At 37.6% G+C, this 26,030-nt stretch overlaps 1 protein-coding gene and 1 pseudogene across 5 annotated transcripts; one reads left to right on the plus strand and one right to left on the minus strand.

Moving 5' to 3' along the window:
- Nucleotides 1-1,067: 1,067 nt before the first annotated feature.
- Nucleotides 1,068-10,541, minus strand: HNRNPH3 (heterogeneous nuclear ribonucleoprotein H3). 5 transcript variants are annotated; one of them, XM_077125115.1, is made up of 10 exons: nt 10,304-10,541; nt 5,022-5,156; nt 4,346-4,484; nt 3,672-3,838; nt 3,137-3,223; nt 2,790-2,905; nt 1,905-2,040; nt 1,444-1,539; nt 1,269-1,361; nt 1,068-1,162 (listed from the first exon to the last, which is right to left on the minus strand). In XM_077125115.1, the coding sequence occupies exons 2-10, from the start codon at nt 5,131-5,133 to the stop codon at nt 1,086-1,088; spliced, it is 1,023 nt and encodes a 340-aa protein (XP_076981230.1). In that variant the 5' UTR covers nt 5,134-5,156; nt 10,304-10,541; the 3' UTR covers nt 1,068-1,085. The 5 variants fall into 5 exon arrangements, with proteins under 5 accessions (XP_076981230.1, XP_076981227.1, XP_076981228.1 ...); XM_077125112.1 differs by having other exon boundaries at nt 3,654-3,838; nt 10,304-10,535; XM_077125113.1 differs by having other exon boundaries at nt 3,654-3,838; nt 10,323-10,534.
- Nucleotides 10,542-23,155: 12,614 nt separating this feature from the next.
- LOC143653077 (keratin, type I cytoskeletal 18 pseudogene) lies at nt 23,156-24,446 on the plus strand (annotated as a pseudogene).
- The last annotated feature ends 1,584 nt before the right edge of the window (nt 24,447-26,030 follow it).

Raw genomic sequence — 26,030 nt, forward strand, 5'->3', positions numbered from 1 at the left:
GTAACAAGTTCAGTAACTGAATTCACATTGACAGGTTTCATTTTGACCCATTAGCCAATTTGGAAAGAAGCCTTACTGATCAAAGGGATTAAAAATAAAAGCACCTTTTCCTTGCTACATATAGTATTTTAACACAGTGGCTCTAAAATTCCAAGCAGATGTCAGATGCAAAAATCTTAACTGCAGGACTCTTAAGACCATGAAATGGACTTCTCTTACATTTTTAGTCATTTATACAGTTATTTTGAAATCGTAACGCTTTAACCTCTTAGGCAGACGACAGAAAATTAACATTCATGAGAATTATACTCCATGGTAAATACCTGAAGTAAATACACTTAAATCTCATGTTACTGGGAACCTTCACCTACTCTAAGACATTTTAAGAAGTTGCAATTATCCTTTTTGGAAAAAAGCTTTTGGTACTTTAGTCACATGCTGAGGGGAATTTATTCTAAAATCTAGAACTTATGACTTCCAACATCCCCATTTCCCCAGGTACCACAATTATGCGTATTTGAAAGTCCTGATACATCTTAGATCATCAACATTTCAGAGCTGTGCCTGATATGTGATACATGAAAAAGGACTAAATCAGAATTAGCTGATTTATACTTCTGACGCCAACTAAATTCATCTTTAAGCTTTATATATTTACAGTATTATCCAGTAAAAATTAAAGAAAAAAGCTACACTGTTCTTCAAGCTCTATTTCAGATGTCTGCGTAAAGACCTGTAATTTATGCAGAGGTGAACCACTACTACTGTCCTCTAAAATTACACTATACTACTTCGTGTAGAGCTAATAGTAAAATACATCAACCCAAATCTTATGAAGGCAGCACACCCTTAGAACTGGTATATAAAAAGTATCAACATCAGTGGTTTGAATATAAAAATTTATTTTTAAGTCAAAGTATGCAACAAATAAAACCTACAGAAAACATTTTCCCATCACAATCTGTTGCTTTACCAAACAATATTTTGAAAACACATTCCTTCAGTCATTATAAAGTTCTTAAAATACAAAAGAAATTAAATCTGTAAGAAAGTCTAGTAGTAGACCAGATGTTGATGGTTATGCTTCAGTACATCCCACGCCATCCACCGCCACTCATGCCACCTTGTCCATAGTATCCTCCACTTCCTCCACCACCACGGCCTTTTAAGACATTGTTTATGAAGAGATAACAGAGTAAGGTATTAAAAGTAATGTATGAACTTTTAATAACACAATTTATACCACCAAAGTAACCTGAGGTACTTACCATAACCACCCAAGCCATCAGGAGTACCATATCCTCCACTATAATTGTTCCCCATTCCCATTCTTCCAACAGATCCATAACCTCCCTGATTATCTTTAAAAAAGAAAAAAGAAATTTATATATATATTTATAGTGTTAAGTGTCTAACTTCATTTACTTTAAAAACTTTACATACCCATTCCATCTCTGCCATAGCCTCCCATTCCAGAACCTCCCATTCCAGAGCTGCCTCCAGGGGTAGAATTCAAGAAGAGTTCAATGTATCGATGTTCTTTAATAAAAAAAAAAGGATAATATAATTGGGAAACAAGAATGATGGATCACATTTATTAATAAAAACTTTTAAGGGTCAATTATTTATTCTCCCTTTGCTAATAGGAACAACAATAATCTGTAAACAGCCTAGATCAAGTTTCTTCAAAGTTGATCTCTTAGATTTGTTGACAAGTATTCTTTGAGATTAATGCAGTCAATGAAAAACTTCTAGGAAGCCACTGAGGTCTAAACTTACTGGAGTCCAAATGCTACCAAGAGTTACTCCTACAGCTCCAAGAATCTTTTACATGGAGTTCAAACAAACAGAAACGTTCTACGAGTTCACATTTAGGATATGAGTACATCAAGGTTACAACTTACGCATGTTATTTTTATCTTTAGACATGGCAGCAACTGCATCTTCATGTGTCACAAACTCTACATCAGCTTCTCCTGTTGCTCTGCCATCAGCTCCAATATCAATATGAACTCGTATTGGGTTGAGAGGCGAGAAGAACTAAATAAAACAAAACACTTGTATTTATATTCACATTATTAAAAGTAAATTAGCACATTCTTTGGCTTTTCCTCATCAACTGAACAAAAACAAAAACCCCAAACCCCGAGTTGCCAAGGCTAACTGCATGAACTAGAGGTTTTGGGAATAGGACTGTGTACTATCGGAAGATGCAAAGAAATGATCTCTTTAAGGTAAGTCAGATAGTAAAAAAAAAAAAAAAGCCTCCAACATCCCACAGAGAAAAACCTTGTATCCTACTACTGAGAGGGACTAAAACCCAAAACAGTATTTGAAAACTGGTGTTTGAAATATAAATAGGCCACCTGAGACTTAGAAAATATGTGCAGAAACACAGAGTATATCATGATTCAGAATAATGGAGTTTGACAAATAAGTAAATGAGTAGATACAAATGGGTTTGGCCAAAGGGCCAAACCAATTTTAAACCAACCAATTTCAAAGATAGCAGCACTATCTACTCCCATTATTTTCAGCTCCCCAATTCCTGATCATTGTGTAGTACAAAAAGTTGAATTATAATAAAGCCTGTTAGCGTATTACAAATCCACTTTCAAAATCTGATACTACAAAGGCATAATAATCTCTCAGTCATCACTAGTCCAATCATTCTTTCACGATATTTAGCTTTTACTTGCTTAAATTCTGGGTAGGTTAACACACAGTGTGGGACAAAAATATCCATTGACTTTACTGAAGATATAAAGCAGATAAAAAAAATCACTCACATTAGCAATGTCATTTTCAGTTGCACGAAAAGGTAACCCTCTCATATGTACAAAATGACCACCATGAAAACCTGAACTAGCATCACCAGCTCCACCATAGCCATGTCCTCCCATACCTAGAGAATAAAATTTCCAAAGCATCAGATGGAGAAAATACCTTAAATATAGTCATTATACATAATTAGTATATATACGAACTATGGAAGGTACAAGTCCCACACAGGGATGCAATGAAGTATGCCTGAGTTGACTTTTTTTTTTTAACACAAGCCACCTTTATCACTAAGTGACTGCAAAGCGAAGTCTAAAATTTACCAAAAAATGAAAACGTCTAATATTTATTTTACCTCTTCCATCTCTCATTCTGTCATCAAAGCCATCATTTCCATAGCCATAATTATTATAGCCACCATAGTCATCAAAACCTCCATAACCTGTGCAGTTTAAGGAGAAACACATGAATACACTTTAAAGAAATAAATAAATTTTATAATCTAGTTTACAAAACATTGTGGTAATCAGCCCACTTAATTTCTTCGTTATTACAAGTTTGCAACTCTGAGCATATGAACAAAGCAGTACTTGGTGCATATATAAAACTTCAAAACAATAAATTCAGACAGGAAAATCAGTAAACACTAAAATATGCCATTGTATCTTCATTTTAATTTTTGTATAAATTATCTAGGTGCCAATATGTGCATCAATCAAGTCCCATAGCTGTCCATGGGAATTCAAATGTTCATGAACAGGTTTTAAAACCTAGTAGGTACTGAAATTACTGCCATTTCTATATTTCTTGACAAAGTGTCAGGAACATTAAGAAAATGACAACAGAACCTTTTGTTCATTAGATACACATACCACCATCATATCCATCACCTCCTCGTCGCATTCTGTCATACATACTTCCACGCCCAGCTCCATAATAACCCCCTCTTCCTCCTATTGGTCTATCATATGGTCCCGGTCGCTGTCCCAGCAATCTTCTTGGTGGATCATAAAATCCTTTGATTTCACTCCTGCTACTTCTGAAGATCTCAATATACCTATTTAAAAATGTTTTAAGGTACAGGTTTCAGCATAAATGCATTAGAGTAAGACAGACATTGGGCAAAATGTTTAAGTTTTTCTATATCTAGATACATAACCCAATTAAAATTGCCTAAGTACTCCATAAGTTAACATTTTTACACCTATAAACTTCAATAATTAAATATTTAAGTTTTACAAAGACTAATCATTTGAAAACAATCTATAAAATATAAATATAATTTTAGTTTCCTTTAGTACATGATAGGTGTTTAAAGAAAATAGGTGATTATACAAAAGCATTTATCAACATCCTACAGAGAAATGGAAACAATCTTAATTTAAACAAACTACTAGCATTAATTTCCCACCCAAATCTGTTGTTTCCAAGTTAAATTTAGATAATTATCAATTCTTTTAAACTACCCCAGAAAAATGTTATGGTTACCCCCCCATTTAAGCAATAGTGACCCACAACCCCCAAAAATAAAAATTTAACACCATCCCAAACTCTCCATCCCCACCTGTGCCCTATTCTTTCCTTGTGTTTCCCCAGAGCATTTTCTGCTATCTCCTTTGAAGCAAACTGCACGAAGGCCTCCCCTGTGCTTCTCCCCTGGTAGTCCATCGTCAATGTTATCCCATTTGGCACGATTTCCAACCCTTTAACCCAAGGACAAATAACCCCATCAAGGGGAACAGTGTTAAAGGCTGAAACATTCCCATCTGAATCAAATATTTAAAACAAGTCTAAACAAAACAAAACAAAACAAAAAAAGCTTATTTTCCCATCACCCCATAAGACAAACGGAAGATTTTTTTCAAATATTATTGGATTAATTAACTTTTTTTGGCAGTGTCTTTTTAAATTACATATATATTCTAAGTCCACCTACATTACATTAAAAAATATAATGCTACAAATAAAATTTAACTATGCTCCATATGCTAATGCAAGGTTCTTATCACACAATTACTTTCAATTAAGTTTATTGGACATTAATTACATGTTGCTAATTTTACACATGTATTTAAACATCAACTGGAGCACATTCCATATTTAATACAACAATCAAAATACCAGTTAAAAATTAAAGAGTTCCAAAAACAAATAAGATTTTACAAATTAAAAACTGAGTAACAATATAATACAAATATAAAAGTAAAATACTACTAAACTTTGACTAATACTAGAGGTACCTTGAAAGAACTGAACTATTTCCTCTTTGCTGCAACCAAATGGCAGTCCACGAAGTCGTACTGTCCCATCACTAGCGTCATTTGGACCATTATGTTTCATAACCCAATCCATCTCAATACCGTTTGATTTAAATGCTATAAAAATAAACAAGCACATAAAAGCAGTCAATCAAAATATACTCTTGCCAGAGATACTGAAGAAACACCTCTCTGGAGTCACAACAAGAAATGCAACATACAGCTCAGAGACTTCAGTGACAATTCCACAACACAGTGTCACACCATTTTTCTACTTTAGGGTGGGCTGAAAGACTGGGAAAGGTAGTGAAACCTCTGCTCTCTCCAAAAAGTACTGAAATTCCTAAGAACCAAAATATACATAGGCTAATTCTGAAAAAATTTACAAAATTCCACGATCAGTATTCAAACCTGCTCTATGTCTTCATTCTGTCATCTTACTATGTTAACTCGAGTCTTTTCCTCATCTCTCAACTTTCAGATTTCATTATTTACCCAGTTATGCAAATTACTTAAAAGCTTGAATTCATTCAGAAGTTGCCTACAGTATAATGATCCACTCACACTTACAGCTCAAGAAAAAAAATGAGCGTTTCCTTGATACTGAAAAACTGATATTTAGAGAGCCTAAACTTACAAAGTTGAATTTCTAAACTGCGGTAAAAGGTCACTCAAAAGTGAACGCTTTCCTATGGTAACTGTTTTCAAATCTACCCGTATGGAAGCCAGTGGAGATACACAGAAATCAAATTGCTCACCGCTTTACTTTTTAATCAAAGAACAGACTTGATTTAAATACAAATTATTTTTTTAAAAAAGCAATATATTTACATTGAAAATGTATAAAAGAAAACAGTGATATAAGGTCCCCTCCCCTCCAATATGAATCTTCTACCCAGTTCCCTTCCCCACAAGCAACTATCCGTTCCTTTTAAAATACCAGAACATTTCAAAAGAGGCTAATGCAGAAGTCCTTCAGCTGCAGAAACTTACCAGGACCTTACAAATTTCAATATGCAGCTGTAGGAATCCTACTCACCTGAATATTTCAAACCTTTCCCTCACCACCTCCTCCCCTGTAAACAAAACAATTTTTTCACTTGATTCTTTTATGCTTGAGGATGATTCATACCAACAGTATTCACTAACATTTCATTTCATATGATCTAATTATGAGCATAACAGAAGCAGCATCTGCAAAGTTAAAACTTCCTTTTCCTAGAATTTATGCACTTAACTCCCCAAATGTGGTTATTAATCAAATACCTCTACATGTAATCACCTCCAGCACCCAATTTTTGTTTTCTAAAGCCAAGAGTCTTAGGAGCCACTTTAGAGAATGAAAATGGGAGAAATTCAAATTTTGAACTGTCATTAGAACTGTTCCGTAAGGCACACAGATAACTGGTGTAAACTTTTAAGAGTGAGAAATAATCCTGAGTTTGAATCCCTACTCTGCCACTCGATTTAAGCGAGTTATTTAACCCTTGAGTTCACATTCTCACTTGTAAAACATAGCAAAAGAATCCAACACCTCATCGGACAGATATACAGCGTAACCAAAAGTACCCAGTCTGTCACATGGTACGCACCTAAAGGCGGCCACTGTTACTGGATTTTATAACCCTGTAAAAATAATTCAATTTACAACAAATTACATGAACCCTTAAAGTACAGAAAACCATCCTGAGTCTTGAAAGGAAATAGAGACTACTAAAAATAATATTAGCCTTGTCTTTTTAATGTTTCCTTATGAAGTGTCTTAAAAAGCAGAGGGGAAAAAGAAAGAATTTTTTCAAAGTTATTTACCATAATGGGTGTGCTAACTAGAAAGGTTAAAAAATACTGTTTTACAAGGAGCGCTGAAAGTATGAGACCCCCCAAATCAGTTCAGAAGAAAGTTCAATCAGAAACATTTAGGAGATACCTGACATTTCTTTAAAGTTTGGTGAGTTTTAAAATTTTTTAATAGCACCTAAGTAATACATGTTTTCTTAGAAGAAAGTTCAATCAGAAACATTTAGGAGATACCTGACATTTCTTTAAAGTTTGGTGGGTTTTAAAATTTTTTAATAGCACCTAAGTAATACATGTTTTCTATAAGGAATGATTTAAGAACAGAAGAAAAAATGGACATAATCTAACATCAAATTTTACTTCCCTGTGAAAAATTTTAAGAATTTTGCAGTCAATCTATCATTCTGAAAAAAACTTTAGTGGTGCTTTTTATCCTGTTTAGCACATTTATTTTTTCTATGTAAAGATACCGTTACAGAAGAAAAAATACGAAAGAAAAAAAAGATGGAAATAGTTTAACATTACTATAAATCTTAGTTAGCACTTTCCAAGAACTACATCCAAGTAGTTTTGATTTCAGGATCAGCTTTGTACCAAAGAGAAGACAGACCTATATAAAACAATAAATTAAGCCTGTAGAGGATTAGAAACACACCCTGAAGTGCAAAAATGCCTAACAAGGAGTGGGAAGTCTCATTCTTTTTGCATTCTTTTAGATACTGTTCGAAGAGAAGTTACAAGTAGAGCCAACACACCTAAATCCAGCAACACAATTTTAGAAGATTTAATATATCTTAGTGACACTACCTCATCATGTGCTTGAAGAGCACGCTTAAAATGTCTCAAAGCACTTACCCTTCAAAGGTCTATTAAAAACTTAAACAGTCTAGAATTCTATTTACAAAACAAGAAAAATTCTTTAAAGCCATAAAAAAAGGGTAGTCTGTTCTAATACCTTACTCAAGGTGCCTCAGTAACTACCCAGGAGTTAAATTATTCATCAACAAAGTATTACAACTAATCACTATTCTGCTTTAAGAATTCCAAATGTTACCACCAATTAAAAATAACAGCAGGTGAAATATTAGGATAACCTGTCAGTTTCATAAGATTTAAAATATAACTTTATACATATTATGCTAAATTAAAAAAAAATCAGTCACAACCACATATTGCATGATTCTACCTATATTAAATGTGCAGAACAAGGAAATCCACGGATTCCTGACTGCCTGGGGGTGTGACCTGGGGAATGACTGCTTGACTGTAGGGGTTTCCTTTTTTGGGGTGATAAAAACGTTCTAAAATTAGATTGTGGTTACTTCTAAATGTAGTATAAACCACTGAACTGTAAATTTAAAACAGGTATTATTTACGGAATGTGAATTCTCTCTCAATAAAGCTGTTTCTAAAAAGCATCTGATTAAGACCAACTCAAATACAGACTCCCTTTACAATATAGGCATATTCTACCTTCTGAAGCACAACAGTAACTTCCTAAAGGGAGCCCAATGGTCCTGAAAAGTGGGGGAAGTTTTAAAACATGGAAAATTTTCATTGCTCCTTCTTTCCGATATGCTTGCTCCTTAACTGTAATTAAAAAATCTAAACACACCACCAGTACCTAAACGGAGTTCTCTAAAATGACCGTTTACTAGACCAAAGTTATCTACTGCACTCCACTTTGCTTACCAAAACATGATATAAGGGCACTTAAAAATAACATGGTTATTCAAAATCAACAATTAGACGGATTCCCAGACTATGATGCTGATGAAAAAAGTGCAGAAAAAAATCTGAAGGCTACTTCAATTGGGAAGCTGTTAGTTTTATACTATTTTTAGATGTCTTTTCAAAGGTTTTACCTAAAACCTGTTTCAAGACTGATACTTTTCCTTAGCAACCTTAAGCATCACAGATAATCTTAAACGACAGGAGGGTGTTTTTTAAAAACCAAAAAACCGACTTCTTATAAAGATTATTGGAAATTCTTTTTCTCAGTCCTTGCCCAGTCCCCTACCCCAACTCTTGAACTGTACTCAGTGCGAATTATCGATCGATTCCGTTTTCTAAGGACCAAAAATCATCACCACCACCACATCGCTGGGCTTAAAGTATGTGTTTTTTGCTATTATGGGCTTATTTCCTTAGTCAAAATCTTACTCCTACACTAAAAAAAATCTTACCCACCAAAGAAACTAGACTTCTTTTTGGATGTTACTTTACTTCTACAGCCTTACTGTCAAAAAAGAAATCTCTGCACAAAATACAACCTGGAAATTTTATGTTAAAAATTAATAACTCAATTCTCATATACATGTATTTACCACCACTGGCTGTTTTTAACATATTTCCCAAAACTAATACTCCTATTTAAAAACAAATTCTAACTCGTCTGTACCAAAAGTATACAGAAATCATTGCTAAGCCACTCCGCCCCCGCCCCAAAATTCAATAAGGTGGGCCCAGCCGACCTACGTGAAATAGGCGTTTCACATTCCTGCTTGGTAATTCACCCACTGCTCTAGTCGCAAATGATTTTACGCCCAATCTTTAAAAAACGTTTAAGATAAGCGTGAATAAACCCCTTTGGAAAATGAGTACGTACTCTTTTCGAAGTTCCAAATCTGGAATATAAGGGCCGGCTAAGCGTCCTTTATTCCTCCCCGGAGCTTTTCGTTTATCTAGCTGTCCTAGAGACCAGAAAGCTAGGGAGAGTACGCCCCTGCCCCTTCCCCCTCCCAGACCGGCAGCCAAGCCTGGTTTAAAAACCTTCGCCACCGGGCGGCGGAATTACAAAGGAGGCCGGTTGCCTCCTTTGTCCCGGATTTGGGAGTTGAGCGCCTTCGTCGCCATTGGCTTTCCTCCCCCAGCTTCAGCCTCTCTCATCTTGGGAATCTGCGTCAGAAGTCACTCGCAGTCCCGCCAGGCCAGGTAGCCCAGCAGAAACTGCAGAGGAAAGGTGGCCGCGGTGGGAGGTCAGGCCCATCCGGCGCCATTTCCATCGGGAGCGCGCCCGACAGCCCTGATCCTCCCCCGACCCGAATACCCGGCCTTTCCCAGCTCTCTTCACTCCAACCCACATCCATTCCAGGGCGCTTTGACCCCCCCGGCCTTCTAAATCAGTTTTCGAAAGCTGGGGGACCAAAAAAACAGAAATAGCAGGGAAGGGCGGGAAGCTGAGGTGGCCGCGCCACAGTACCCAAAATGGCGGAGGCAAAACCAGCAAGGAAAGAGGAGAAATGCTGGATACCCCCACTTCGGACCTCGGCTTCGTCCACTGAAGTCCACACGAACAAGCCCTTCCCCCCGGCAGGCCGCCCTCCTTGAAGTGGGAGATCGCCCGGGAGGCGCAGCCCGCCTCGGAGTAGCGACCTCCACACTCCCCACCCCCACCCCACCCAACCCCCTCCCAGTCTCTCTCGTCCTTCTCCCGACTCCACTCTCGAACCACCAGCCCAACCTACCCCCTTTTACTTCAGATACCCTGTCAGGAGACGGTAACGCCGACTCTGGTGCTCACTGGGTACGGCCGTGAGGAGGCAGAAGTCGCTCCCCTCGTGTGGCGCCCTCCACAACGGTTCTTCCAACCGTCTCTGGCGGTGGTAACCGCTAAGGGAGCTGCGCAGCAGAGCTACTGGCTTGGGGGATGGGAGAGAGCGAGCGAGAAGGAGGGGGTGGAGCGAGAGCAACGAAAACCGGCTGCCCGGCTCTCGCGAGACAAGAGAGTCGGTAACGCCTTGGCGCGGGCAGCAAAAAAGTGCGCATGCGCACTGACAGACTACCCAGTTGGGAGTAAAATGTACAAAAACTAAGACATTGGTTCAGTTACAAAGACCTGCGGCCGACTTCCCCTTTCTTGCTAAGTGTAAAACCATCAAATTCTCAGAGTCCTCTTCCTGCCCTCTCGAGGAGGATGTGAGGTGGGAGTAGTAGTTCTCCCAGTGTGTTGTGAAGGAACCGTGGTGACGCGGTTTGGACAAGTTCTCTTACTCTGCCGCACTAAGAACAAATTCCCTAAGGGCCTCACTCTTACCCAGCATCACCTGCGTACAAAGATTCCACGTGGTTTGATCGCCAAATGCCGGGAGAGCTTTTCTTGTCCACCATGTTTGCGTTATGCAGTAAAAATAGAACTGTTTTCTACCTGCGATGACACTAAAGTTCCCCGTGAGGCCCGATTTCAGCACCCGGTTTGGCGCTTCTCTGCTCCCCTCGGCCTCGGCGCCGCGTCGGCGCAGCGCCCCCAGTCGGACCGGTTAGCAGCCACCGAAATGCTGCTTGATTGGTTTTGCCACACGTTTCCTTTTTTCCCCTACATATCATTCCGGGTTTTCTCCTCCTACGTGTTGTCTTTTTCCTACTTCAGTGACAGATCAGCCGCTCATGGCGGCCGCATTCCGATTTTCTAAACCGACGTTTGTATTCTTAATTATTGTGCATACAAGTGGCACCTAATAAATGTCTTCTTGCTTGTGCCTTGTTGTGCCCCCAAGGTTCCCAAAGACGCCTTGTGGCCTATTGTAAGTTTCAAAGAAAAATAAAAATCGAATTTCTGTGGCAAAGGTGAAGGGAGATCCTGGTAAGATTCCTGCAAATGAAAGTGCAAGGGTAAGAACACACATCGAGTGAGGAGAGAGGAGATGAATTTGACCACAGTTTTATGGAATATGTTAAGGCTGGAAATGTGGACAAAGCTAGTTTGTACATAATCTTCTGTGTCCTGCCATAAGATGTGAACTTCATGCTACAAACATTGGGAAGCCTGGAAGGAGCAGGGTGGGGTCGGGGCGCAGCGGGAAGGGATATTAGCAGTGGAGAGGCATGAATAATTTTGCCCACCCATGAGATTTGCAGTGTGCAGAATGGAGACAGGAGTCCAGTTACCTTTATATAATGGAAACTTCCATTTCATGGCCTTAATTCATCCTCAGTCCTGTTTAAGACTAAGTACTAGGTAGCAAGAATTGCCCAAGCATAGTGCCCTGTTGTTTTCCTTGAGCCCACTGCCTCAAAATACCCTTCATGGGAAGCGGGGAAAGAATAGTGTGATCTTTACAAATGTTGAAAAACTAAATCAAGGGCTCTGATAACAATAGTTCACAGTTAATGAGAGCTCGCTTGAGCTAGACACTGCTCTAAGTGCTCAACTCATTGAATCTTTACAACAATAAAAGGTAATTATTATCCTCATTTTACAGACGAGGAACCTGAAACTCAGAGAAGTTAAAAAAATAAAAAAGTTGCCCAAGGTCACACAGTTAATAAATGGTAGATCTAGGTTTCACTCCAAGAGACAAGGTTTTAAACACTCAACTCTCTTGCTTTCAGAACTGGAATAAAGAAAAATTAAAAACGTGATAATCTATTGCAAAAGCTGGTTATTTTATTGCTCTGGGTCTCGGTGTCCAATTTGGTAAAATATTGGTAAAATATGGGGATTGAATTAGGTGACCATTGAAGTCTCCTACAATTCTAAACAATGTAATATTATTGAAATAATGTCATCTTTTTTTGAGAGAACATTTCAAAGAAGCTTTTCAGGATTTTGTAGCTTGATTTCAGGAAAAATAAGAAAAATTGAAAGATGTCATGGCTATTCTAAATTGAATGTGAATGTCTTTAAGAAGGGGAAAGTCCAAGTACTAGCTTACATCCCTATCAAGGGAAAATTGGAATAAAATAAATTCAGTTTTTATGCTTTAAGGTATTATCAAAATGTAATTGACTGTTTTGGGGAAAGTGAGTTAAGATGGGAGGACCTTGAAATGGAGGTGCAAACTGTGACATTTTAGTGTCTGTGATACCTTTTTGCACATTTTACCTATTTGTAGGTATTTGGGTTTTGAATTAATATTTAATTTATTAATATTATAAATGAAAAATATCCTTAAACCATTAAACTTACAAATATTATGATTCTGCTTACAAATCTAGTAGTTTAGGGATATTTGGTTTTACTTTTCTTTACTACTGTATTAGCTGTTTGAACAGCCTATAATCCCTTAAAACATTCTCATTTACAATTTCATTAAATTCTCTCAAACGTTTAAGCAGCAGTTGTAAATTTAACTTTCTCTGGAAGCCTTTTAATTCCTGACCCAACAAGCGAAGCCTTCTCAGATACTGATTCTAATAAATCTATCAGTAAGCTTCTAAATATAATAAATTTTAAGTTCTCTTAAATACATTCCAATCTTTTTTACAAATTGTCTTTAATTTTTTTTGCAGTTTTTCAACTTGAAAAAGGGTCCGAATTAAAATCAATCAATTACATGTATCAAGTTAGACTTACAAGGCTATTTTATCAAATTCTCTGATAGGCCAAATTCTCTACATTAAAAACACTGTAAATATCAAATATATGCAGATTATACCTAAATTTAACCCAGAGAGTACTAATATAGTGCTTGATTCCCGTCAGTATTTTGGTATTTAATTGGAAACCATCCTGGGAATATGTAACCAGTATCCGGCTGGCAATCATGCCTGCTGAGCCTGGATCCAGGTTCGTTAGTCTTGAAACTAAAAGAATTCAGAGACGAGGGCCATAGGAATAAGAAGGAAAAGTTTATTTAAAAAGAGAGAGGACACATTAAAGAGGTTACCACGGATGTGTCCAAGGCGGGTACATGCACTGAGTGGAGTGGGCCAACTTGCTTTATAGGAAAGTTTTACTGGTGGCAGGTTTCCATAGTAACCATTATATGCTAGGTGTCTTTGTTCTAGGAGGAGATAGCTAGCAGAACTTGTGGTTTGTTGTCACATACTTAAAGTTTGTCTTTGGGCTGATGGTTAACAATCTTTATGACCCCCTGCTTCCTATCATTGACTAAAAATTTGTTTTGGGCCCAGAATTTGATAAGTTTTTATGGTTTGGGGAGATTTGGGGGACTTCAGGGGAAATTTTTGTCCCAGGATGTTTGCAGCTGAAGTTTACAGTTTCCATTAGCTCCTTTGGAGCTTTAAAGAAACAAGGGACTTGCAGTTGTCTGTTAACTCTTTCAGAGCTAACTAGGAAACCAAGGACTAAACAGTTGTCCTGTTTTATCCTACCTCAATTACAAATACATTTATTCATGCATTAAGGGAACAGACATCATTCAGGCAAGTTGAAGTTATTTTCGCTAACAAACACTGGAGTTATCATCTCAGGAGATCTCTGGTGACCAGTTTATTGATTGGAGACTTTTGCACAGGCCTGAAACTTGATAGACCTGATGTGGCTGGCACTCTGAACGCCCCTCCCCTGCCCTTTTTAAAAAAATGATTGCTGTAATAATAAGACCCCGAGCACCGACACTTCATATAGGGTGGGTCCTTTTCCCTGTGTCCTCCTGGGTTCAGGTTAACATTGCTACATTATTCTTTCAGTCTTTCAAGCTTATTTGGTAGATGGAATTCTGTAATCCCTTTCACCCCTCGACAATTCAAATGATCTAATTACTGCATTCTTTTCCACATACTTAACTTGTCTGGTTATAAGCCATAGTCCTAAAATCGTTCTAATGACATGAATGAGTTTTCATCACCGAAATGTGTTTTCTTTGTTGTTTGTTTGTTTTTGGGGGAGGGGCACAATTTCTTTGTATGAGGTACTCTGCTCAGGAAGATTTGAAATTAGAACATGTGTTCTTTTTGCGTTTTTATAATTCGAATAAGTAGAGTATTTTGAACTTTAAAAAAAGTACACAAAATTGTGATAATACATCTGATGTTTATTTGGCTTCTATTTTAATACTTTTCTTCACGCACAAAAAAATAAACTATTCTCCTTTGTAAAGATGGATCCTGTAAGTACAGATTGGCTCATCACTGCTACAGTGATCCCTACAGAATTGTTCCCAGATCGAGCGCGCCGTGGAATTGTTTCCATGGAGATTGTTAGAACTAAGGGCTCCCAGCTGCGTTTGGGTTTTTTTTTTTCCCCTCTTTGTCTTTCAGTCATTTCAATGCTTTCCGATTAGCACAGAGATCAGAGGGACCCTAGAGAGGATCTTGTTAGATGCCTTAATGAGAGAATAGATGAAAAATGAGAAGGAAATATAAGTCTCCACACTTCCCAGAGGGAAAACGAGACAATGAACACGTGATCATGTATTACAGCATTAGGATGAAGAGGAGAGGAAAATTCCATGCAGAGCCTGAAAGAAATTGAAAGAGATTGCTCCCTTCCAAGGGAAGGGAGGCAACAGTGACTGAAAAATCAGTTCACAGATTCCCCAAGGCTTTGATAAATGCCGTAAAAACTGGATTATCATAATCTTTTTGCTTATATGAAAAGAAAATAATCTAGAAACAAACAAAAATCTACAAATAAGTTTCTACGGTTATGTCTAATTAATGTAGTTAATGCTTCTTGAACACTAAACCTGTCTTACTAAGGTTTTGTGATATGCTTATTCTTTGGTTTACATTTGTATTTACTGCCTTTAGACGCAGTAATCTTCCTGTCATGGTTCAACATTGTTTTCTCAAGGTAAGGCTTAATTATACTCTACATTCTCGATAGTTTTTTGCTTCTTAAAGAAGCAAAAAAACCTGTGGGTTCATTCTGGGACTATGGAAACAAAAAGATTTCCTCCAATTTTAATACTTATGATACTAATTAACAAATGCAAACTCGAGGAAAACACACCTCACACATTATTTTCTCTAATTTTCAAAAATTAGAGTGTGTAAGGTTTAGTGTTCAAGAATAATTTTCAAAAATAATTAGAAGTGTCGAACATTCTTTCTGCTCTAGTGGATTGTTGTGAAGGCCAGGGAAAACAACTATGAAAGGTAGCTACTTAGGGAATTTAAATCAAAATATTGTATTGCCTTCAACGTGTCAAAAGCACATTAATAAATAAGAAAAAACAGCACAGATAATAGAGAAACAATTTCCCCACACATGATTTTAAGCTTCTGAATAGTAGATAAAAAATATATAGCTATACCTGTCAATGTGTAAACAACAGTGAGATCATACTGGGGTCACAGCTCTTTAAGTAATTAATTATCACCACAGTCTAGCAAGGTTATTATTTTATGGACCAAGAAATATAGGAATCAGGAGATAAAATAAAGCTCCCAAGTTTACAAAGCTTAGACTTGCCTTCATTATCAGGGAGGCAGATAGGCCTAGATTCCAATCCGAGTTCTTTCACTTCCCTACTCGCTGTATGATCCTGAGGCAATGATACTTTCTGAATCTCAGTTTCTTAATCTATAAAATGGATTGTTAGGTGGTTAAATAATAGGTGAGAGACAACTAATTGAAAGAATAATTCTAGTCTCATGCAGTTTTATGTGTGTTTAAGTCATTGTTAATAAATTTGGTTCATTTCTGTTAAACTTAGTAACAGTGAATTTAATAGAATTTGTTTGTGTAGTAAAAACAATGTCTTGAGCATGTATTGAGAGTTAGGAAATTATTCCAGGGAGATTTGTGAATCCATATGTTCTAGTTTGCTAGCTGCTGGAAGGCAACACACCAGAGACAGATTGGCTTTTAATAAAAGGGGATTTATTTCGTAAGTTCTTCAGAGGAAAGGCAGCTAACTTTCAACTGAGGTTCTTTCTTACATGGGAAGGCACAGGGTGATCTCTGCTGGCCTTCTGTCCAGGCCTCTGGGTTCCAACAGCTTTCCCTGGGGTGATTTCTTTCTGCATCTCCAAAAGCTTGGGCTAAGCCGCGAGCGCTGAGATGAGGTATGCTGAGCTGCTTTGGCTATGCTACGTTAAATTCTCTCATTTATTCACCAGCCAATTAAATCAAACATCATTCATTGCAGCAGGCACGCCTCCTAGCTGACTGCAGATGTAATCAGCAACAGATGAGATTCACATACCATTGGCTCATGTCCGCAGCAATTGATCCCAGGCACCATCACCTGGCCAAGTTGACAACTGACTCTAATTACCACACCATATGAACACCATGATGCGTATATACTATTTCCTGTGTAATGTCCTGCTGTTTTTTCAATATTGGCAGTTGCAGTTGTAATTAATAAAATGAAAATTGAATTGTGCTATATTATTTATTATTGTTATATAACAAAATACTCCCAAATTTAGCAGCTTGAAACAAACATTTATTATTTCACAGTTTCTGTGGGTTAGAAATTTGAGGACATCTCAGCTGGGTGTCTCCAGTGCAGGGTACCCTACAAGGCTGCCTTCAGAGTGTTAGCTGTGGCTGCCATTATCTCAAGGCTCAACTTACAGGAGTATCTGCTTCCGAGTTCACTCACATGGCTATTGGCAGCTCCCTTTAAAAAAAAATTTTTTTTTAGAATAGTTATATATTCACAGAAAAGTTACAAAGATAGTACAGAGTTCCTGTGTTTTTATTCCTGAGACTGTAATAATCATAATATTTTTTAAAAACACTATTTTTCTACCATTGCTATTGATAAATCCTAATAGCATATATGTAGATAGTTTTTCTCTAAAGACTCTATAGCCCAGTTTTCTCCATTAATGTCAAAATAGAGCAAAACTCCACCAAAGCTTTCCCCCCAAAATTGATGTCTTTGAGAGACTGTCTAAAAATTCTAAATTGAAACTATAAACATCTAGTATAGGTGGATAACCAAGGAGAGCTTCCTGGTAGAGTTAGTAGAGAAAACCTAAGTGATTTTTGGCATCTGCCTAGGGTTTTATAATTTCAAACCAAGTACTGAATTACATTTTTCCTATTTGAAAGGATCATAACATCAGTTTACAATCTGTGTTTTGGAGTCCCCTCCAACCCTTCAAACCTTTGAGGGTGCAAGAATGCGGGTTTTCAAATAGTCAAAGTCCTTTTATAAAATGTGGTTGATACATCATAAATCATGATGATGAGAATCTTAAATTTCAATAGAAAAGTGAAAATTTTCCAAAACAGTAGATGTTTAAACATGAATGTAGTTGAGAAATTTAGGAATAGCCTATAAATATTTTAACAAAGGCAGCGTTCTGGAACATCTATTGAGGCTAGGAAATATGCATAAAAGTAAACATGGAATAGTTTGAGCATGATAGCAATAAGTATATAAGGATGGATGGATGTGTATTTAGTTTCAGTAAGTAGACCAAACTCATTTAAAATTTTCTTGAGGTTTTTTTGTCATGGGCAGGCTCTGAGAATCAAACCCGGGTCTCCGGCATGGCAGGTGAGAATTCTGCCACCGAGCCGCCGTTGCACTGCCCCAGAATTTTGATTGAAAACTAAATTTACTTATAATTCTTTCTTTTTTTTTCACATTTTTTGATTGTGGAATATAACATATATACAAAAAAGCAATCTATTTCCAAGTACATTTTAACAAGTACTTTTAAAATCTGTTATAAAACAGATTTTAAAGTTTGATATGGGTTATAGTTCTACAATTTTCATTTTTTCTTCTAGCTGCTCAAAGACACTGGAGACCAAAAGAAATACCAATATAAATATTCAGCAATATATTTATTTGTTAAATCCTATTTTCTTTGTTATACTCCTCTTTTTTTCTTTTTTTGTGAAAAATAACATATATACAAAAAATAATACATTTCAAAGTACATCGCAACAATTAGTCGTAGAACAGATTTCAGAGTTTGCTATGGGTTACAATTCTACAATTTTAGGTTTGTGGATACTGGAGAGTAAAAGAAATATCAATTTAATGATTCAGCAATCATACTCACTCATTTGTTAAACCCTGCCTTCTCTGTAACTTCACCATCACCCTTGATCTTTCTCCCATTCTTTAGGGGTATTTGGGCTATGCCCATTCTAACTTTTTCATGTTGGAAGGGGCTGTCAATAATATGGGGTGGGGGGATGGAACTAGTTGATGTTCTGGAGAGGCTGGCCCCTCTGCATTTTAGGACTTATCGAGTCCAAGAACCCATCTGGAGACTGTAGGTTTCTGGAAAGTTCCCTAGGCATGGAACCTCTGTAGAATCTTATATAAGGCCTAGGTATTTTTTAGGATTGGCAGGAATGATTTTGGCTAGTGTAATTATTTCTTATATTTTCTCTTAGCCAACTGGTAAAGTAGATAGTGTTCATGTACACTTTAAATGCCAATACTAATTATTAAATATTTATATTTTCAAAGAACGAAACTGGCATTTAACAATAAATGGCCTACTTTTGAGACAGCAGTCATATGCAAAAGCTAAGAGGTTCTTTATGCTAAAAGCTACAGAATAACATGATTCAACTTTTTGTTGTATGTAGTCACAGGAGACTGTAAACAAACTGGGATTATTATAAAAGGGACAAATAAGCATCAGTGTTCCCAGGTATACCCATGAATAGGTTTAATGTCTAGGATATCTGAACAAAGGAGGTTTATGATTTCCCTGAATTTATATGGTAAATGGAACCAAGATTAGAATTCAGGGGAGTGTCTACAGTGTTCTCAAAACAACCCAGGTGTACCGCTAGGGAAGATAATGAGACAGGGACCTACCAGAGGGAATTTTAGCTTTTTCTGTACTGTTTTATTGTTTACAAAGAAACTGTATTCATATTCTAAATTGGGTAATAACAAATTGCTTTTTAAAAAAGAATGTTTTAAAAAGATGTGAATGGTTGAGAGATCATTTGAATTTAGATTCATGAGCTTGAACCCACTGGGGTAATTGATTTCTATTTAAACAGCTTATTTATTTGGCATTATTGAGGAGATATGAAGCCACTTGAGGGTTCAAATAGAATGTCAATGAAATTAAGTGGTATACTTTAAATTCTTTGGGTCATTTGAAAAAACTTTGGAAGACAGAGTCCTGCCTAATAGACCACCTTTAAATTGACTGGGATGCCAGAATTTGTGCAAACCCACTGAACTGGTTAAAGAAAGGCAAGTTGCTTAAAATTAACCTGCCTCAAATTTTCTCTTAGCAATTCAGGGAAGGTTAAGGCTGCTGTTACCTTACAGAATGAAATCAAAATTAATTTTAAGGAGGGAGGGAGAAAAAAGAGACTTCAGAAATGTCCTCGGGTGGAAGAGTATGGCTCATTCATTTCTGAATCTCCATCCTCTTCTTGGGGGTCCAGCATGGTTCCTGACCCACAGCAGCGGTTGAACTGGAGCTTTGGATTTCTAAATTCACAAAGGTGAAGACCAAATCACTAACATAAGTTCCAGTAGGTCTTTATAATCTTGTTCCCACCTCTCTCTTACCCTTATCTCCTCTTTTTTGTAAATCCAACTGCTGGGAAAACAGCAACAGGATGTTAGAAGTCTGAAATGGGTCTGACTGGACTAAAATCAAGGTGTCAGCAGGGTCACATTCTTTCTGGAGCTCTAGGGGAGAATCTGTTTCTTGCCTGTATGCCTTTGCTCTTGAACCCTTTAACCATCTACAAAGCCAGTAGTGTAGCCTCATTAAATCTCTGATTCTGACTCTTCTGCTTCCCTCTTCCACTTTTTTTTTTTTTGGCATAGGCAGGCTCCAGGGATCGAACCTGGGTCTCCAGCTTGGCAGGTGAGAATTCTTGCCACTGAGCCACCATTGCACTACCCACCCCTTCCACTTTTTAAGATGTCTGTGATTATACTGGGCTCTGCTGGATAATCCAGGATAATTTCCTTATTTTAATGTATTGTATTACATTAATTGATTTTCTTGTGTTGGACCATCCTTGCATTCCTGGTATAAACCCCACTTGGTCATGGTGTATAATTCTTTTAATGTGTTGTTGGATTGGATTTGCTAATATTTTGTTGAGAATTTTTGCATCTATGTTCATTAGGGAGATTGGCCTGTAGTTTTCCTTTCTTATAGCATTTTGCTATTAAAATAATACTAACTTCACAAAATGAGTTATGTAGCGTTCCTTTTTCCTCATTTTTTTGGAGAAATTTGATCAGGATTGATGTTAGTTCTTTCTGGAATGTTTGATAAAATTCCCCTGTGAAGGCGTCTGGCCTGGGCTATTCTTTGTTGGAAGATTTTTGATGACTAATTGAATCTCTTTACTTGTGATTGGTTTGTTGAGATCTTCTATTTCTTCCTGAGGCAGTGTAGCTTGTTTGTGTGTTTCAAGGAATTTGTACATTTCATCTAATTTGTCTAGTTGGTTGTCATATAGTTGTTCATAGTATCCTCTTATGATTTCTTTTATTTCTTCAGGGTTTGTGGTAATGCACCCCTTCTCATTTCTGATTTTGTTTATTTACATCCTCTCTCTTTTTTTTCTTTGTCAGTCTTGCTAGTGGCCCATCAATTTTATTCATTTTCTCAAAGAACCAACTTTTGGTTTTATTGATTCTTTCTATTGTTGTTTTGTTCTCCCATTCATTTATCTCTGCTTTAATCTTTGTTATTTCTCTTCTTCTATTTGCTTTGGGTTAGTTTGCTGTTCTTTCTCAAGTTCGTCCAGGTGTGGTGTTAAGACCTCAAATTTTGCTCTTTCTTATTTTTTAAAATAGGCATTTAGGTCAATAAATTTCTCTAATAAATTTCTCTCTCAGCACAGCCTTTGCCACATGAGTTCTGATAAGTTGTATTCTCATTTTCATTTGTCTCCAGATAGCCACTGATTTCTCTAGCAATTTCTTCTTTGACCCACTGGTGTTTAAAATTGTGTTATTTAATCTCCATATATTTGTGGATGTTTTTGTTCCATGGTGGTTATTGAGATCCAGCTTCATCCCACTGTTATCAGAGAAAGTGCTTTGAATAATTTCAATGTTTTAAAATTTATAAAGAACTATTTTGTGCCCCAGCATATGATCTATCCTGGAGAATGATTCATGAGCACTAGAGAAGAATGCATATCCTGGTGTTTTGGGGTGTAATGACCTATATATATCTGTTAGGTCTAATACGTTTATCAAGTTGTTTAACTTCTCTATTTTTTGTTGATGTTCTGTCTGGTTGTTCTATCTATAGAGAAGAGTGGTGTATTGAAATTGAAGCATTTATCACTCCCTTCAGTTTTGCCAATGTCTGTCTCCTGTACTTTTGAGCTCCTTGATTGGGAGCGTGAACATTTATGTTTGTTATTTCTTCTTGATGAATTGTCCCTTTAATTAATATATAGTGCCCTTCTTTATCTCTTATGATGTCTTTACATTTAAAATGTATTTTGTCTGATATTAGTATAGCTACTCCTGCTTTCTTTTGGTTACAACTTGTGTGGAACATCTTTTTCCATCCTTTCACTTTCAATCTATTTGTATCCTTGTGTCTAAGATGAGTCTGTTGTAAACAGCATATAGCTGGATTATATTTCTTAATTCATTCTGCCAATCTGTATCTTTTAATTGGTAAATTTAGTCCATCAACATTCAATGTTACTACTGAAAAAGCATTTCTTGAATCCACCATCATATCTTTTGGATTTTATTTGTCAAATGTATTTACTCTTCATTTCTGTGCCCTCTTCCAGACCTCCCTCTCCTGTCTTTTTTTTTCAACTGGTAGAAATCTCTTTAGTATTTCTTGTAGGGCTGGTCTCTTGTTGACAAATTATTTCAGGATGTGTTTGTGAAAATTTTAATCTCTCCCTTAGTTTTGAAGGACAATTTGGCTGGGTCCAGAATTCTTGGCAGGAAGTCTTTCTCTTTCAGAATCTTAAATATATCATACCACTGCCTTCTCATCTCCATGGTGCCAGTTGGATTGTCTAAACTCAGTCATGTGGTTTCCCTTGTATGTATTAGATGGTTTTTCTCTTTGCTGCTTTCAGAATTTTCCGCTTCTCTTCAACAATTGACAGACTGGTTAGTATGTGTCTTGGGGAAGGCCTATTGGATTTATTCTGTTTGGTGTTCACTGGGCTTCTTTGATTTGCATATTTTTGTCTTACACAAGGGTTGGGAAGTTTCCCTCCATTATATACTCAACTACTCTTCCTAGCCCTTTTCTCCTCTCTTCTCCTTCTGAATCTCCTTATTTTAAGGTTAGTTGATCAGTAACCTTATTATGTCTACAATTTTAATTCCCCCTTGCCATGAAATGTAACATATTCACAGGTTCCAGGAATTAGGTCATGAACATCTTTTGAGTGGCCATTATTCTCTCATGGACTAGCAATGGCTTGAGCCTTAACAGCATTCACTGTTCACATAAGCAGAAGTTTGGGGGTAGTAGGTTCTAACATTTTATTTATCATCAAGAACCCAGACTATTTGTTACCTAGCTTGGCAGTTCTTCTTACGTGTCACCTCATGATCAAAAGATAAGTGTTATCTCTCTAGGCATCAGCAACATGTTCAAGATGGGCAAAAGGGGGTAAGGGCAATAGAAGATATTCTCCACTCAGCCCTGCTACTTTTATCAAAAACAAAGTACTGGTCTGCAGCCACATCCCAAGTCCCGGCTTCCTGCCTTCCTCCCCAGACAACATGAGCTTCACCACCCATTCCACCACCTTCACCAACTACCAATTGCTGGGCTCTGTCCAGTTGCCCAGCCACCAGGTCCGGCCGACCAGCAGCGTGGCCAGTGTCTATGCGGGCCCAGGCAGCTCGGGCTCCCGGATCTCTGTGTCCCGCTCCTCTAGCTCCCAGGGCGGCTGGGGGGCCGGGGGCCTGGCCAGCAGGTTGGCCATGGGCCTGGAGGGAATGGAGGGCATCCAGGGTGAGAAAGAGGCCATGCAGGCCCTGAACGACCACCTGGCCTCCTACCTGGACAGGGTGAGGAGCCTGGAGACTGAGAATTGGAGACTGGAGGGCAAAATTCCTGAACACCTGGAGAAGAAGGGATGCCAGGTCAGGGACTGGGTCCACTACCTGAAGCCCATCGAGGAACTAAGGACTCAGATCTTTGAAAATTCTGTGACAATGCCCACATCCTTCTGCAGATTGATAATGCCCGACTGGCTGCTGATGACTTCAGAGTCAAGTACGAGACTGAGCTGGCCATGCGTCAGTCCGTGGAGAAGGATATCCATGGGCTCCAGAAGGTCATCGATGATACCAACATCACCCAGATGCAGCTGGAGACGGAGATCGAGGCTCTTAAGGAGGAGCTGCTCTTCATGAAGAAGAACCATGAGGAGGAAGTAAAGGGCCTACCAGCCCAGATTGCCAGCTCTGGGCTGACCGTGGAGGTGGATGCCCCCAACTATCAGGACCTCAGCAAGATCATGGCAGACAGCCAGGCCCAGTATGATGAGTTGGCTCAGAAGAACCGAGAGGAGCTGGGCAAGTACTGGTCTCAGCAGATTGAAGAGAGCAGCACAGTGGTCACCTCTTAGTCCACTGAAATAGGAGCTGCTGAGATGACACTCACAGAGCTGAGACATACTGTACAGTCCTTGGAAATCGACCTGGATTCCATGAGAAATCTGAAGGTCAGCCTGGAGAACAGCCTGCGGGAGGTGGAAGCCGGCTATGCCCTGCAGATAGAGCAGCTTAATGGGGTCCCACTGCACCTGGAGTCAGAGCTGGCACAGACCCGGGCAGAGGGACAGCCAGGCCCAAGAGTACGAGGCCCTACTGAACATCAAGGTCAAGCTGGGAGGCTGAGATTGCCGCATACCACTGCCTGCTAGAAGATGGAGAGGACTTCAGTCTCAGCGATGCCCTAGATAGCAGCAACTCCACGCAAACCATCCACAAGAAGACTACCCACAGGATTGTGGATGGCAAAGTGATATCTGAGACCAACGACACCAAAGTTCTGAGGCATTGAGGCAAGAGATGCAGGGTGCCCTTTGGAAAACGGTGGCCAATAAAAACTTCTGCATCTTCAAGAAAAAAACAACAAAGTATTTTCTCCAGAATCCCTGTCGTGATCTTTCCCTAAATGGGTCACATGCCAAATTGGAGTTTTTTAAGGAAAAGAGAAGGTATATGTGGCAGGGGAGAGGGAGGTATGGGAAAAAGGCTATTGTTCTGGCAAATGACAGTAACTGTCAAACTCTGGAAGTTTTTTTTCTTTAAAGAAATGTTCTCATTTGAGAAACAATGCAGTATTTCCAGTAGCCTGATAAAGTACTTAGTTGTAGATTTCATTCTTCTGCAATGAATTAAATTAAGTAAAATTTAGAGGAATATTTAAGCAAACATATTATTGTAAAAATTAACACATGAATATATATGATCCCAATAGAAAAATTAGACAGTCTCTTTAATATATAGTTATTCATCCAATTAAAAATGTACCCAATGGCTGGGACCAATGAGTTCATAAAGTTAAAAACTTGCTCCTTTTGGCACACCTATGATTTACAAATTTGTCTCAATTCTATTACATTTATGGAAATAATATAATTATTAGAACTTTAATTTGTTTCTATTCTTTATTCATTTTTCTAAAGTAATAAAGGCAATATATTAAAACATTTCTAATTACATAAACAGATCGTAATATACTGTCAAACACAGTAATACTACTGATCTGAAATGTTGTTTCACAGGGGGTACCATCATGAGAAATCCCAAGTACTTGTCAGCCAATGTGTGAAGTCCAGTTTTAGCGTTTTTCTCAGTTTATTATTTACTTTCTTACTTAATTCAATATGTACCTATTGCTTTCCAGAAATTCTAGGAGCTGGGATTATAGCAGAGAAGAGAAACAAGTCCTGACTTCATGGTTCTTACAATTTGGTTAGAATAATTCAACAAAAGCAAATGAAAACTCAAAATATTATATTTCATTTATCAGATTAGCAATGGTAGGACTCCCTCATACTATGTCTTAATTTATACAATCTTTCTGAAAGTAAATTGTGTGTATAAGTTTAAATGTCTACACATTTTTACCCAGGGATTTCACTTTTAGAAAGCTATCATAGATTAAAAAAAAATCAGAGAAGTAGATTTATCTACTTTTTAGTTTGATCACTACATTATCTTTACCTGTGAAAAATTAGAAACTTAAATATTCGCTAAAGGGGAAATGGCTAAATACTTTGTAGCATATCCATAAACCTATTGTAAATCTATTAAACTGATGTTTTTAAAGCATTTTTAGTGCCCTTAGGAACTATTCATGCTATAATGCTAAGAGGGAAAAATGTGATTGAAATTCATATCCAAAACATTAATAAATGATTGCCGGTTTGTATGGTTGTGTGTGGGTTTTTTTTTTTACTTATTTTCCATTGTTTTTATAATGGGCACTTTTTAATAATTAGGAAAAAATGTGTTCATTTGAAATAGTAGAGATTTCCACTAGTAGAGTGTAAATAGCAGATTTCCTTGCCTCTTGGCCATTTTATGCACTTTATTATAAACTTAGCCTATACTAGTTTTGTCTACTCTAAGAAAGGAT

The sequence above is a fragment of the Tamandua tetradactyla genome, chromosome 13, assembly GCF_023851605.1.
Source record: "Tamandua tetradactyla isolate mTamTet1 chromosome 13, mTamTet1.pri, whole genome shotgun sequence".
Taxonomy (NCBI): domain Eukaryota; kingdom Metazoa; phylum Chordata; class Mammalia; order Pilosa; family Myrmecophagidae; genus Tamandua; species Tamandua tetradactyla.